The following is a 15,655-nucleotide window of genomic DNA, read 5'->3' on the forward strand; positions in this document are numbered from 1 at the left end:
CGCACAACAAGTTGCTGCAATGACCATGCTTTACTGTAGGAATAGTGTTCTTTGGATGGTAAGATGTATTAGGTTTTCGCCAGACCTACCGTTTTGTATTCCGGCCAAAATGTTCGATTTGGTCTCATCTGACCACAGCACCTTTTGCCACTTGGCCACAGAATCTTTAAGCTGTTTTTTAGCAAAACCTAAGCTTTATTTAAGGAATGGCTTTTTTCTTGCCACACTCCCAAACAGGCCAGATTTGTGGAGTGCTTGTGATATTGTTGTGACATGCACACAGTGAGTGACCAGTCTTTGCCATAAAGGCCTGTAGCTCCTTCAAAGTTGCCATCGGCCTCTTGGTAGCCTCTCTGATCAGTCTCCTTCCTGGTCGGTCATCTAGTTAGGAGGAACGGCCTGATCTAGGCAAGGTCAGGGTGGTGCCATACGCCTTCCACTTCCACATGATGGTCTTGACTGTGCTCCATGGGATACTTAAAGCCTTTGAAATCATTTTATACCCTCCTGACTTGTGCCTTTATCTTTAACTTTATCTTGATGTTCTTCTGAAAGCACCTTTCCGCCCATAGTGGATTCTTTGCTTTGAAATGCAGTGGAATCTTCTCGAAACAGCTGCTTTTATTCTGAGCTAATCAAAATCACCATAGGTGATTGATCACAGGTGGGAGCAAATTAGTTTGTTGAGTGATCTGTATGGTGATTGGTTATACCTGAACAAGTTTACAAATGCAAATGTAAGGGGAGTTTTCACTATCCAAATAAGGTATTTTACTGTTGTAACCTAATTAATTTTCAGAATTTTATTTTCACTTGGCTTATGTGGGTTACTGTGTAAATATAAATGGAACAAGCCTAACTTAAATTGTTTTTATTTTCAGAGCGTCATTCAACAAAATTTTGAAAGGGGGTGGTGACTTTCTATACCCACTGTACCTTGACAAAGTAATCCATACCATACCCACCACGAGGATGCATGTTAGGATTGTAGGGAAGCACCAAAGGAATGCAGTTGTGAGGCCGGGGGTCCCGATTCATCAGCTCAATCTTGACACATTCTTAACTTCTATTGCACCCGAAACCAAAATTGTTCTGAAACTAGGTTCACACCTTCCCCCTTCTCTCAACAACAGACTCGTTACCTTCTAATCCTCTCTATTCATTTGCAGGTTTTGACTTCACACCACTCTTCACTCTCAAACAACTCCATACCACCTGATTGCCCTCTCTGCCTCCCCCTGCTCCCACCTCCTCTACACTCACGGCTTTAGCTCTCCTGTGATATATCAGCTGCCGACTTCTCTGTCTTTCTCACACCCGAAGGTGGCTCCACAGCCGAAATATTGTGTTTCCTTTCTTCCGTTTTCAGCATGGAATAAACCTTTACTTTTTCCTTTGCAGCCTACGCATGCTGACGCAGCTACCAACTTGAACTACTTCATCCTGAACAGTATACAGTAATTAGCTTCATTGTATCTTGCACATATTTACATTTCATTATTCTTATTACTATTGTTCAGCAAAAGACCTTTCTTTTTTCCCATTAAGTATTTTGAAAATGCAAGTGAAAACTAAGAACATATAGCCTTATCCATTTGCAAAAAATAAATACCAAGACCCATGTTTTTATACTGTACAGACCTGCCATTTGCATTCTAAAAAATGTCTATACAGTAGTTGGGTAGAAATAGAGGCAACATTTATCCGAATAAAGACACCTTTAATGGTATTTATTGATTTGACTTTTTTTCTTACATAACTAAATAAATAAAGGATGCAGGCAGTGGTTCTGTCTTCAAAGCCTCGTGTATCTCAGAGATCACTTTTTATCAAGATCAATTCAACTTTTCATAACAAATAATTCAAACAGTAATTTGTTCACGCTAAAGTTTCTAATTTTTTGGACTTTTCATGAAACATCAATCTAATTGCTGAAACTGACATTTTATGAAAATGCTGAAAAACTCTGCTACGCTGTCATTTAAAGCCATAAGATGTAACCTGAATTGCAAAACAAGGTTACAAGTCTCCACAGATGTGAAAATAATTGGAATCATCATACTTTAACTAGTATGAAGTGCAAAGTCTTATGGTTCATATTACAATTTTAAAGGTGTTTATTTTAATTGGAACAAGAAACTCTCAAATCGGCACATTAATAACTTTGATGATGCCAGGCTCTACCTTCAACAGTTGCTAATAACATAATAGTGGGAAGAAACAATCCATACCAATGCTGCAGATGGGGAAAAGGTCTTGTATAATCAATCATCATCTGTCATCGGAGGCCTTTTCAGAACTGAACACCACAAGAAGTCAAGGCTACAACAGAATTGCTTTTCTTAATAACATAACCTACAGCCACTGGGGATAAAAGATGATGAAACCTTTCAAACATGATTTACAAGAGGATCTTACCAATATACTCTTCTGCATGCAAAAAATATAAAGAACAAACTAAAATTACTGTCTCCAAAACAAATTGCAGGCCTCACATAAAGAATTCATATATCCTTAAGTTAAATCACCCTGCAGGTCTTCTGTACTTCTCTAATGTGCAAGACTTAAACAGAGGGATTTTAATAGCAGTCAGAGTAATAAATTCACTAGATGATGCGTGACATCTCTTTCATGTTTCTACAAGGGTACAGACTCAAGTCACAGTGTTATACTCAGGCCCCTGAATAATGTGTATATAATGCAATATATAAAAAAACAAGATGTTTATACAGTATAGGCTGACACAACATCTATTGGTTATTATGGTTGGTAAGTGAAAAAGTTGTGTTTCTACAATTTAAAATGTAGAAACTATGGGCCATAATTCATATTTTATGTAGATATTACTCATGTGTTTAAACTGTACTTAACTACTGTCCAAACGTCTGTAAAATACAAATTTAGTTTTCAGCACCAGTAGCAACTCCAACAAAACATAATGCACAAATGTATTTCTGATATTTCTATGATTGTTAATGTTATTGTCACAATGAAACAATCATAACTGTGATAAATTACACAAACACCTTAGATAAATACTCACTTCATTATTTGCAAACATTTCTGACAAGCAAGTCTGAAATGCATGTGTAGTTTAAATCATGCACTGCATTCTATGAGCTCTGACATCAATATCTAGAGGGTCCAGTCATTGAAATTATTACAGAGACAGAACAGTATATTTACAACGGTCAGATCAGCACCATTATTATTTTTTTAAATTAGAAGCAACAATTATCTTTGTTATACCCACCCAATTTTGAACAGCCAGTTGTGGTTTTCACATCTTACCCTGCATCTACAGACCCTGTGCTCTCATACAGGAGACTATGCAGAACTGTAGACAAACTCCTCTTAACCACCACCTTTAAAACTTTGTCTTTTAGCACGTCAAGCTATGCGTAACAAAGGTTTAGACAGGAACATATCATACTGACAGCATTATATGTCTGTAAGCACTCGGGACGTTGCTGTAGTCACCATGTCAAAGAGTTAAGAACTCTGCCCATCTTCTCCCACCCTCAGTGGCACTCAGCCAGTTATGCCCACTACTGCTTGGGGAATCCCAGTCACAGTTGGCTAGTGCCCAATCTCACACTAGTGATTATGGAGCTCAATCTGCTCTGAGCATGAGATTTTACCAGCTAAAGCACTTGGAACACCCAACAATATTTTTGTGTATCAAACTATCCAAACTATACTTTAAAAATGCTGTGAGGTGAAATCACTGACAATAAAAAACAACTCCATAAGTAGGCATTTAAGGGCCCAATACTACCACCACTACCATTTCTTCTTACGTAGACGTCGGCTAACATCCTGCCTTTTTTGTCCTTCGACTATTTTCACAGCAATGTCTCATGTAAATCATAGTGTTTCAAGAAAGCATCACAGATTTTTCACTGGCTGCAAATGTTGCATTGGTGAAATTAAGAGGTGTTCATTCTGGTGCAGTTAATGTTCCAGAAACAAAAATACAGCACCCTTTTTTTTTTTACACTTTTTTTCTCTAAGTGATCTAGCTCCACACAAAAGATGAAAATGAATATACTTTGTTTTTAGTATATCACTGCCAGTTCAGGAGTTTGTACTTGCTTTTCTATTTCATTTAAATTATAAAATTTAGCGATGTTTTATCTCAGATTTTGATTACCATATGTAGCTTTGTAAATGTCATTTTTATTTTTCTTGTGGTAAGTACAATATTGCGGCAAGTACATGTTTAAAAAGTGCAATATAAACGGTTTTAAATGATGCCGATTGTTTTTTTGCTTATTGTCAATATTTTAGTGACAAATTGAGTAACTCAACAAATTAAGCAAGAAATCATTCATCAACCGTGTCTACTATTTTGTTTTCTGCTTATTTTCATTTTACAGTTCTGAATTATATCTGCATAAGGCTGTCTGTATATTTATACTTGTTGTTTAAGTTATACAAAACCCATGGATATTAATAAATTATGAAATCCTTCTTCTGTGGAAACAAAATTACAAATGGATGATTTGAAGAGAATAAAATATTTTGCCATGGGGAGAGGCATATTTTGTTACATGAACATTTAACAAAACTTCTATCAGTACAGAGACCTAGTTTATTGTGATGCTGTGCATTTTTACTATGGCTGTAATCTTCAGTGTGATTTTTATTATCAATGTTTGTGTCTTCTTGGGAAATAGGACTAAGAAACTGATATACAGATATACTATGCCTGTAACATCCTAAGAAAACTTAGGGCACTATCAATCAGAACTACACTAAATCTGCCTAAGTGTGATGTCAATGTTGTAAAGATGAAAAAAAGAGATAGAATGGCCTTAATATTTACTTTAAAAGACAGGATTACATTTATAAGCGGTGAAAGCAATAAAGGAAAATGGTTGCAGCTCTTTGTTGGAAAAACTAACAAATCCATTATAACTTATTAACATAAAATTTTATCTCAAGCATTAATAAACAACCTGTACATCAGGAATGAATCCAAATAAACACTAATCATGCCTTAGCTACTTAATGGCTATCAAAGGTGAGCAAGTTCGCTTTAAATCAAGAAAGAAAGCAATGCCAGAATCTATAGTTTCAATTACCCCATAAGTGGGAACACATCCAACAAAAAAGACATTACTGAAAGGCAATTATTTGTAGAGAAACAAGGTGATAACTCACCCTGAATTTCAAAAGTGAAAACTAAACAAAAGACTTTTTGACATTGAAAAACAACTGATTTTTAATCAGTAATCAGAGGAATAACGTTACCAGTGACGTAATCAGACAAATGCAACAGAGACTAAAAGTGTTCCATTATATTCATCAACATGACTGTACAATAAGTATTCTATGGAAAAGATCAAAACAGTTTAATTCATTTCAGAATCAAAATGACATTTCCTTTCTAGTTCAAAAGCATATTAATCTACAGATAAGGAAATAAGAGATCACTAGTAGAAACTAAGATTTTCTTGCTCAATGTTTTATGTTTTAGAAAAACAATAATTCACAATTCACAATGCAATAACTCAACTGGTATCAAAAGATTAATATGGTCACTTTCAAAAACATTAATTGTCTTGAATTAGGTCCAGATCAAAAAACACATCTGGCATTGAGTGACAGGTCTTTTCATTAGCCACAACCTCTCATTAAGTAAAACAGTAAGGAAACAATGTTTTTTTTTCCTAAATCACACTTTAACTTAATTTTTCAAACATTTACATTCATTTAGATATTGTCTTATTTCAATATTAATAGCATTTGTCAGTTACGTGCATTAAGAAAAATCATTCAGGAGTTCTGAGATTTTTTTTGACTGACTGGCATGTCACTAACAGCAATGTTGTGCAAGCAGTCAAATTGAGCCATACAAGTATTTTGAAACTTTCAACAAACAATGAAACAAAATATTAGTCTTCAATATTATACAACATTCTTCAATCGTAGTCTCAAACACATCCTGGTTCTCTCCCAAACACATGTCCAGAATAAATTTATTTCACAGAAATGTGTTATCCCTGTCCTGAAAAAACAATTTTACTACTGTAAAAGTAGTGGGCTCCAAGTTTGGCTTTAGTTTTATTTTTCCCCAAAGATCACATTTGATATTCATAGCACTCTTTTCTAATACCTGTATAATAATTTCTTTTTTTAAATCACTAGTGCTAGACAAAGCATGAGATATCCTAAAAAGATGAGAAATACTGAAGCAGAAAAAAATAGCTGAAAAAGAACACATTTTCTCATTTTACGATCAGTGCAAGAGTTAAAATAACTAGGAAGTTCTTCAATCATGAATCGCAAGAATAAGAGACAAGTGTTAATAGAATAAATGCAGTGGAGATTAAAAAAACTATTACCTGGTACCATGCAATCTTTGCACCTAAGCCTACACTAATGATAAGAACTGAGAAAAGACTTGAGTGTGAAGATAAAAGACCTGTTTCCTGAACATTTTAATATTTTTCAGTCCACAGCTAGTAATGGAATCTGTTGCTTATCAGTAAAGTCACTAAATTACTGTGTGCATGTCTATAAAATATTTCAGAATGCATACTACAAAGATGAATGAACACTAAATAAGATACAGATAATACGCAGAAAGAGAAATATATAAACTGCAGAAGGATCGCAAATTGCTCCATAGAGAATTTTTTTTTTACTTTCACAATAAAATGAACGCTCTTCTATATAGGAACAAGTAATAGGTTTATTCAATGCTGAAAAAAGAAGAAAGAAAACACGTTTAGGCCGTGGAGCCTTCTTCAGGTGTGGCTGAAAAAAGAAAGAAAACACCTGAAGAATGCTCCACGGCCGAAAAGTTGTGTTTTCTTTCTTCTTTTTTAGCATTGAATAAACCTATTACTTGTTCCTTTGCAGCCTACGCATACTGACGCAGCTACCCACCTGCGCTTCTGTATAGACTAAGGTATTCTACTGCAGTAGTTACTGGCCTTTACAGGAAACATTATGCAAAAAATGTATTTTCCTGAAATTAATTAAATATTCAATTTAAGCACAAAACTTCTCTCATTTTACAATCAGTGTAGTCTTCATATATAATGAGACATACTGTATATTTTCAAACATCAAGAGAAGTGACCTAAGCAGTATTTTTCTGCTTAAATACAACAGTATTATTTTGATTAGAGAAAGAAGGTGAACAAGTTAAGATTCAAATCAATTGCAAATCATAATAAATCAGTACTTTCCTCAAACACATACTGTATGGATTAAAGTATTTTACATTAAATGTTCCGACCATATTAAGACATTCCAAACATTTATAAATTAATCACAGTAAATCTACTGCGCTATCAGTACAATACAAATGTTTCTATAGGATAAACCTTCCCGTCAATTATAAACACTGTAGTTTCATGCAGTATTTTTCAGCTTAATCTAATAATAATAACAATAATAATAATAATAATAATAATAATAATAATTGCTTACACTTATATAGCGCTTTTCTGGACACTCCACTCAAAGCGCTTTACACGTAATGGGGTCTCCCCTCCACCACCACCAATGTGCAGCATCCACCTGGATGATGCGACGGCAGCCATAGTGCGGCACAACGCTCACCACACATCAGCTATTAGTGGGGAGGAGAGCAGAGTAATGAAGCCAGTTCATAGATGGGGAACGAGTCAGGACCTCGGTTTTATGTCTCATCCGAAGAACGGCACCTGTTTACAGTATAGTGTCCCCATCACTATACTGGGGCATTAGGACCCACTTGGACCACAGGGTGAGCGCCCCCTGCTGACCCCACTAACACCTCTTCCAGCAGCTTCAGTGGGCTGCCAGTTGTGAGTTGCAGGGTGATATGGCTGCTGGCATATAATATAATCAAGAGTGAGGCTGTAGGGCATAATGCTGACAGTTGCCATGGAGGCTTCTTGTGCCAGGTGTGCCAGGAAACCTCACAACTCCCTATCATTTTGCCTTACATTCTTATACATTTTGCCATGTTATGGTGTACTAGCTTGGTAGGTAGAGTACATACCTGCAGAGGGATTCAATGCGACTCCATACACTTAACTTGGCCAGATTGCCAGAATTGAAAAAGATAAAAGGCAAGTGAATTTGCATCTTAGTCATCTCAAGAGTTAGAAACTTTTCTAGTTTTTCTAAACTCATGCATGGATTTGAATTAGAAAATAGATTGTCACGGGAAGTTATGAGGTATAGTTGCATAGTATTGTTTCATAAAAGCAACTAAAGTTTCTCACAATCTCAAAACTCACAAAGTCTAAAACAACCTGTTGTACAGTCAGTTAAACCATTGCTTTGCTCATCTGGTGCTGTATCTAGCAAAGGATAGCTTCTATAGAAGTCAAATACAGACCAGTAATTTGAAGCCTCCACTTCCTAGATTGAGTTAACCAATCAATTGTTTTGCTATCTGCAAACACTAGGGTGAACAAGATCAGCAGATCATTCCCCACCATGTTCTTCTGTCATGTTCAAAATCTAGCCTAGTTTCTAGGATTTTGGATCCCAAGGATCAGAACTAGTCACCTCTGCTAAGAAGTTCTTACTATAATACTTTCTCAACTTCAATCTAACAATTGCAGTTGCCTAAACCACTCATCTTCAGCACTGATGCCATGTCTGGAATCTATCACTGGTTCCAATTGATGGAGTTTTTCCCTAAAATGGCACTAGATCATGGAATTTTGCCGCTGTCCTAATGCATTTTAACAAAAGGCATTGGTACTATTAAAAAAACAATTTTAAACCCCAGAGTGAAAGTAAGGAGTAGTGGTTAGGGCTCTGGACCAATGACAATCTCATGGGTTTAAATCCCAGGGCACTGCTGTGGATTTTACACACATTATTTATTCAGTTGGGCTGGGTGGAACAGATACCATAATCTGCAAGATAAAAATAAGTAAGCTCTCTAATAGTGCTAGATAAAAGCATCAGCCAAATAAATCAATAATGATGATGATAATCACACTCTTCCACAAAAACAATCCCATGCATTCAGTTTATGAAATTATTGCAGAAATAGAGTTTTCTCTTGCTCTCTCAGATGTTCTTGTACTTCATGTTTCCAATTTAGCATTTTCAAAAGGAAACTCAATAATGGATTAACTTTTTCTGTTTTTAGCATATAAAGTAGCAAGTACTGCATAGTTTCAATTTGAGTTATGAGAAGATTTGATAATTAAGCCTATAACAAAAACCGTTATGAAATGGATTCTGATAAAATTCCAATGTAACAGCTATGAACAGAAAACAAATGCATCCAATAAATCAATGTCAACACTAGGCCAAAACGTCTGAAAAAACTTGCTTTTATATAGACTCAGACTGCATTTAAGGATCAAAGTAATAGATTGGAAGACTTTCAGATTATGTTTTAACACTGGCATGCATGATGGGGGTACTGAGATGACAATACTGCAATACTATTGCATCCAAATTGCCCAGTTTCTCTTCGAAGCTCATACCAATGCAAACAAGGCTAAAATAATAAAAGCATCAAAACCTAGAAAAAAGTTATACTAAAAAAATCAAGCTACAATCATTACAATCAAGCTTAACATAAATCATTAATGAATAAAATTATAATTATAGTTATGCAGTATGTTCAATCACAAAAACATAAGTTATGTTTTTAAATTGCTTTAGAAATGACATGCAAGAACTTCAAAAGATCTCTTGCAACTTTGATAAATATAATTTCAAATCTCAAAAACCTCCACAGACTATTTGTAGAAAAAGCTATTAGAGCCTTGTATTTCTTAATAGGTATTCAGATGAAAATACTATTTTAGCTGACAGCGAAAGTTTTATAAAGCATCCTAAAGCTCTGATCCTAAAAGGCTAGCTTTTTCATACTCTAAAAGGAAGGCTTCCACTTGACTATAACGGCACATACTGTATACTGTAACAAGGGCATTGGGATAATAGATGCACAAAGCTGTTCCCCTGCAACACACTGCAGTAAGGAAATGAAAAGTTTAAATTAGTCATCTAAGATCTAATGGCATTTTATCATCAAAAGTCCCAAAAGGCAAGGAGAATCACATCACAGCTAAAAATGCACATATTCCAAACTCAAAGTGGGAAATCAGCAAAAAACTAGACAAGAGGTTTAGAGACAAAAAATGTCAGAAAAATATATTAAGGCTACCATTTTTTAACAGATTTTACAGTTAAACAGAATTTCCATGTCATAATGGAAACACTGGCTGTTTAATAGTCATGTTTAATAGTCAAGTCTGATAAAACATTGGAAATTCACCATTACTTAAGTATTTCTGGCACTGTACCATTGGGAAACATTACTCCTGTAGCGACGAGGCTTATTTAAATACAGGAATTAAGTTTTCTGCTCCCTTGCCAGTCCCTCTCTCTTTCATCTCAGTGCTGCTTGATACTGAGAGAGGCCATTCCATTTGGATAACAATTAAGGTTTTTCTAGCTGATAGATTGTCCTGATAAGGAGCAACTCCCAATTCCTGATATTCTCCAGCAACCTTAATAAATGTTCATCTCTGGCACCTTAAAGTCTGAGATTCCAAGGGAGAGTCTGATTCAAAGTTGGTTTACGACCCTAAGGTCAGAGGGCATGGTTACTCATCATCAGCCAATCAGGAACTGATAGGGCAGGTTAACCCCACGTGGGTCTCTGATACTCATGAAACTTTCAGCCAATGAGCGACCTGCAGTTCCTCTAGGTAAAAACAGGCAACACAGAAGGCCTTTGGAACGGTTGGCAGGGCAGAACAGTTGGGAAGGGCAGGACAGTTCCCAAGGGAACACAGTTCCCAAGAGCAGGACATTCTCGCAGCACGCCTCCTGGACATTCAGCCTCAGGGCTCCACCTGAGCATCCTCAGACTCAGCCCGGACCACCACATAACGGCCAGTGTATCCGAGTAGCAGGACTTTCCTTTGTTCTAAGAGTTGAGGACGGAGGTTGCCAGCGCATAACCAAAGGATCCACCTGAGGTTAGCATCAGCAGCAAGCCTCGTGAACAGGTCGGAACTGTGGACAGCTGAATCAGTATTCAGGACTAGCGCTTCATCAGGAACGAACCAGTCTTCTTCCGACCTGCTTGGACCCGCAGTCACTTTTCTTCTGTGCCCAAACTTTGCTAGTTTCAGCCAAAACTAACTAGCCGGTCTTCAGAGAGCATCAGCAGCACGCCGTCACATGCCGCAACAACACTGCCTGGCACCGAGCCAGAGAGCGCCGATTGGACAACAACAAGCCTGCCTTTGCTTCTTTGTGTCTGCAGGAGATCTGAATCCCCACAAATGGATGAGTATTCAACTTCAGTGCATTACCGCTCGATAATTCAATTGTTATCTCAACCAGTTGATATCAATTTAATTCCTATGAGTGATGTACTTGTTTTGAGTGTCTAGTGTAGAAGTTGTAACCAAGTTCATTTACGAAACAGTCTAAATGAATGATATACTGAATGTTTATCCTCTTGGTATGTGCAACTCTTCGTGACTGAATATATACCTTTTGTATTCTGCTAACCCTCAAGATAAGATCTGTTATGTTTATATGCACATTTTATGTATTAATAAATGTATTCTCATTTATTAGTACCTGTGTGTGTGCGTTGTTTGAGTTATCCCACAAGGTTGGATTCTAATACCATCAGCAGAATCATTTTGTGACTTACTGCTACAATTAAGAATTGTCCCAGTAAATGCACAACCCCTACATTACTGGTGCCTCATGAGAGGATACTACACTCCCGTGTAACCAAGCTAACAAAATATTTTCACAAACATATTTAGTGCAGGGAAAAATATAATGAAATTATTTTCTTTTTCTGTACAGTACATACATACCAACAAATACATTTTTTACTTACTAACCAATGTAACATTCTTAAAAATAAACAGCTCTTAAAAACAGCCTGTATCAATGTTTTGCATGAGGGGTAAGGCTGAGGCTTGGTAAAATATATTTATACACAAATGCAGAATAACAACTTAGAAAAGTTAGTTATTATTTTATCTAAAATAAATTCAATACTGCTGCTAAAAAGGAAAGAGCAACGTAAAACGACTGATAATTTTGGGGAATGGGGATTGTGCACAAAAAATGTTGCGTTCAAAAGGCACACAGCATAATACATTCAAATACTGAATACTAATACATGATGTAACCACAATTAAAGAGTTGCAGTAAAGCCTTTCTAACTAGATCTCAAAAAATTATACAGCAAAATTCAGCACACAGTGGGAACTAGAATATTCCGTCAGAAGAAAATTGACTTTTAGCTTAGCATAAGAATGAAATTTGTTATTAGAAAACCCCACAAAAATTATCCTGATATCCCAGCACTATTAAACTACACAGTATATGTTTCCAGCAAAAAATAATGTAAGAAGCATATTAACCAAAACAAAAAACAAATGGTTTGACATATAAGCTTAACTACAGATCAGCTATATATAAATATGTGATGACAATTTCTGTATTTTAAGCTGTCAATCTTTTTAACCCAAGGTATACAATCCTGGTCCTAGTGGTTCAGTGCCTGCAGTTTTTTTTTCTTCAGAACACCAGGTTAAGAAATTGTTAAAATGAGTCCCATTAAGCCAGAAATGAGTTGATTTAGGTTGGCAGACAGAGCTGGAATGAAAACTTGCAAAAACACTAGCTAGAAATATTAATCTCTCTTAATTTAGATAAGCAGGACATTTTAAAATATTTTTTTTTTAGAAAACAAAGGGATGAGACACTAACATAGGTTCAATGCTGAAGGACAAAGGTTCTTATGAATGATCAGCCATTAAGTAAACTGAAACCCATCAAGGATTGTGCTTCATTATTAACTATAACTAGCATCACAATATAGCATAAGTAAGTTTAACATTCTGCTGCGTACCCAGCATCGGAAGGCTTCAACATATTAATCAGTTTCAGTATATCAAAATTGTTTCTAAGACCAAAACAAATGATAATTAAGTGTAGGAGGAGGCAATACAAAGTTACACTGCTTCCTGCTGACACCACTGTAAATCACGTATCCATACAGAACAATTATTTCTATGCCTGTCTGTTTGATTCTTATTTTATAGTGTCTTAGCTATATGCAAACCACTTTATGTAAAACTATCATAGGTGCCTTCAAGTCTAAGTTTACTAGAAACTGCTACAATGCACATCTCTTGTCCAGCCACCTATCAGTATGAAAAAAGCTCTGAGATTATTTTACCTTATATTATTAAATAAAACATACCATTAAAATGGTCAAACCATTTGAAAAAATCAAATATTAAGACGGGCTATAAACAAGGTAGATTACACAATCAAATGTATAATCAAGAATGTCTAAAGAGGGTCCACAGGGTTCTTTGTTACCACCATTCTTGAAAAATGTATACTTGACTGTATACTTCCATTATAACATCACAGGCATTTGGCTATGTGTCAATGTAAAACTAAAAAAATGATAAAACTGTGTGAAAAATCGAATATGCTTGATTGTCTCAAAATTCTCTGATAAAAATAGTTGAGTCTAGAGGTTAAAAATCAGAATTTTTTATCAGTTAACATCAGCACATTAGGATAAGAATGTGAAACATACTAGTTATCTCTTTGATGGAGATGACAAGTAATTCAATCAAGGTTTGATTGTTTCAATTCTCTTTTTCCTGTATCTTCAACTGTCATTTTAACTTTAAGCTTAACAGCAGAAATGGTATGTATGATTTTTTCCCAAAAAAACAATATTGAAATGTTGTATATGTCACATTTGAGCCAAAATGTACAAAATCCTTGCAAACACTTACAGTTTTGTTGGCTGTGCTCATGTACTGAATCACCATGTCTTTTTTAGTGTTGAGGTCCTTTTCTCTGAGGGGTGCTTTTTTGTCCTCATTCAAGTTCATGTCCTCCTAACAAAAGAAAAAACACAAAAAGTGTCAGAAATATACATTTTTAACCTGCATCCAATGTTTTCATTTATTATAACATAAATTGTATATATTCTGCCATACAACAGTATAGTTCAGTATTTATTATACCATACAGAATAAAATATTTGTATATATAATTGGTATCACTTTATATAATTGGTACTCATCTCAATGCACTTTTCTTTAAAGTATAAACTGCATATTTATGCATCAGAAAGTCAGTGTGCATATGTATGTTATCAAATAAGATGCATATCTAACATTCCATGCCAGGATATTAAATTTATATAATTTACTGAAGAGGGAAAAAATAACTTACAAAACAGAATCTTACTAAAACTTCTGTTAATGAGATAAGCAAAAATGATTACTGATATAAAATTTACCTATACCTTCAATGGACAAAAATGGTATTGGAAGCGGATTTGGAAATGAAAGCAAACAAAAATCATGTATAATTTTGGATTTATATGATCAAATATAGTTTTGAATAAAGTAATTTATCAGGTACAAGAGTGGAAATGTAACATTTTCCAGATCCAAACATTAAAATACATATAGATTTCCACAAATCTCAGACACATGGTCAATGAAACCTGAAAATTAAGTTTAACAGTTTAAAGGTTGCACTAACTTTGTGTTTTCATACTGTACATGTTCTTTGGTTCCTGTAGTCTGAGGATTACAGTTGCCCAAAAGCAAAGAAGAAGAGGGATCAAAAGCATTAAGGATATGGTAAATAGAATGTTTCTGACTTCTACCTTGGAATGAACCTAAAACCTTTTGCAGAGAAACATCAGTATATAAGCAAAAGATTTGTAAAGTATGCAGAGGTCTTGAACAGAAATGTAGTTATAAAAATACTAGACTTAATCAGTTCATGAAAATGTTCAAAAATCACAAAGCCAACACCGAACGGATATAAGAATATGGATATCAGAATCAGTAGTACAAAACTAGAGAATTACAGGTGGAAACTACCAGAAAATGTGGTGAACAAGAGGCACTTCTTTCACCAAGATGTTGCTGAAGTCTAGAACAAGCTACCTGCCATGTTGTTGAAGCTGATCCCTAGGAATCCTTCAGGAAATGGTTGGATTAATGTTTTAGAAACAAAACAGGGCGATGCAGCTACAGTCAATATGCTTGTCAAGTATGTTTCATAGTACTTCTCTGATACTAAGTCACTTTAGTCAATATATGAACTCATTTGGTGAAATTCTGTGTCCTTCATTTCAATTCTGTTTTAAAGTGGAAACATTAACACTGCTGAATGACTTTAGACGGTTCTAAACATTAAAAAGAGCAAAACAAATCAGAAATTAATAACTCTTTCTTGGTGTGAATCTTAAACCCACTGATATTACACCACACTCTTATAAATTGCATTTAGGTAGATTGAGATATACAGGCAAAGTAGCCAAAAGGGCATTTTAACAGACTGGGATAAAACATGTGACATTCCCCTGATAAAGTGGTGATATTACCAGAGCAATGTTTCCTTATTTGAGAAGCCCATAGGATAAATGAAATTTGGGACTTCCACAGGCAATATGCCTCCACTGTAGCAAGGGATGACTGCTATATTAAGTATAATCACCACTTAAAATGTTTCAAAGAATGTACTGTAAATTAATAAATGTTATTGGCTGGCATAGATTACTCGCTTTCACTCCATGAAGCCAACTACCCAGAGATATTTGGTGTGTATTACTAAATCCACAGATACTCTAAAACAAGATAAATTTACCTAT

General features: G+C 35.3%; 1 protein-coding gene across 1 annotated transcript in view; it reads right to left on the minus strand.

Annotated features, from left to right (window-relative positions):
• Window positions 1-15,655, minus strand: part of diaph3 (diaphanous-related formin 3) — a 459,783-nt gene that overhangs the window by 361,750 nt on the left and 82,378 nt on the right. Inside the window, exon 4 of the mRNA XM_088603117.1 lies at window positions 13,776-13,880. Within this exon, the coding sequence (XP_088459243.1) occupies window positions 13,776-13,880 (105 nt within the window). The remainder of the gene's footprint in view (window positions 1-13,775; window positions 13,881-15,655) is intronic.

The sequence above is a fragment of the Lepisosteus platostomus genome, chromosome 2 (assembly GCF_059453375.1).
Source record: "Lepisosteus platostomus isolate fLepPlt1 chromosome 2, fLepPlt1.hap1, whole genome shotgun sequence".
Classification (NCBI taxonomy): domain Eukaryota; kingdom Metazoa; phylum Chordata; class Actinopteri; order Semionotiformes; family Lepisosteidae; genus Lepisosteus; species Lepisosteus platostomus.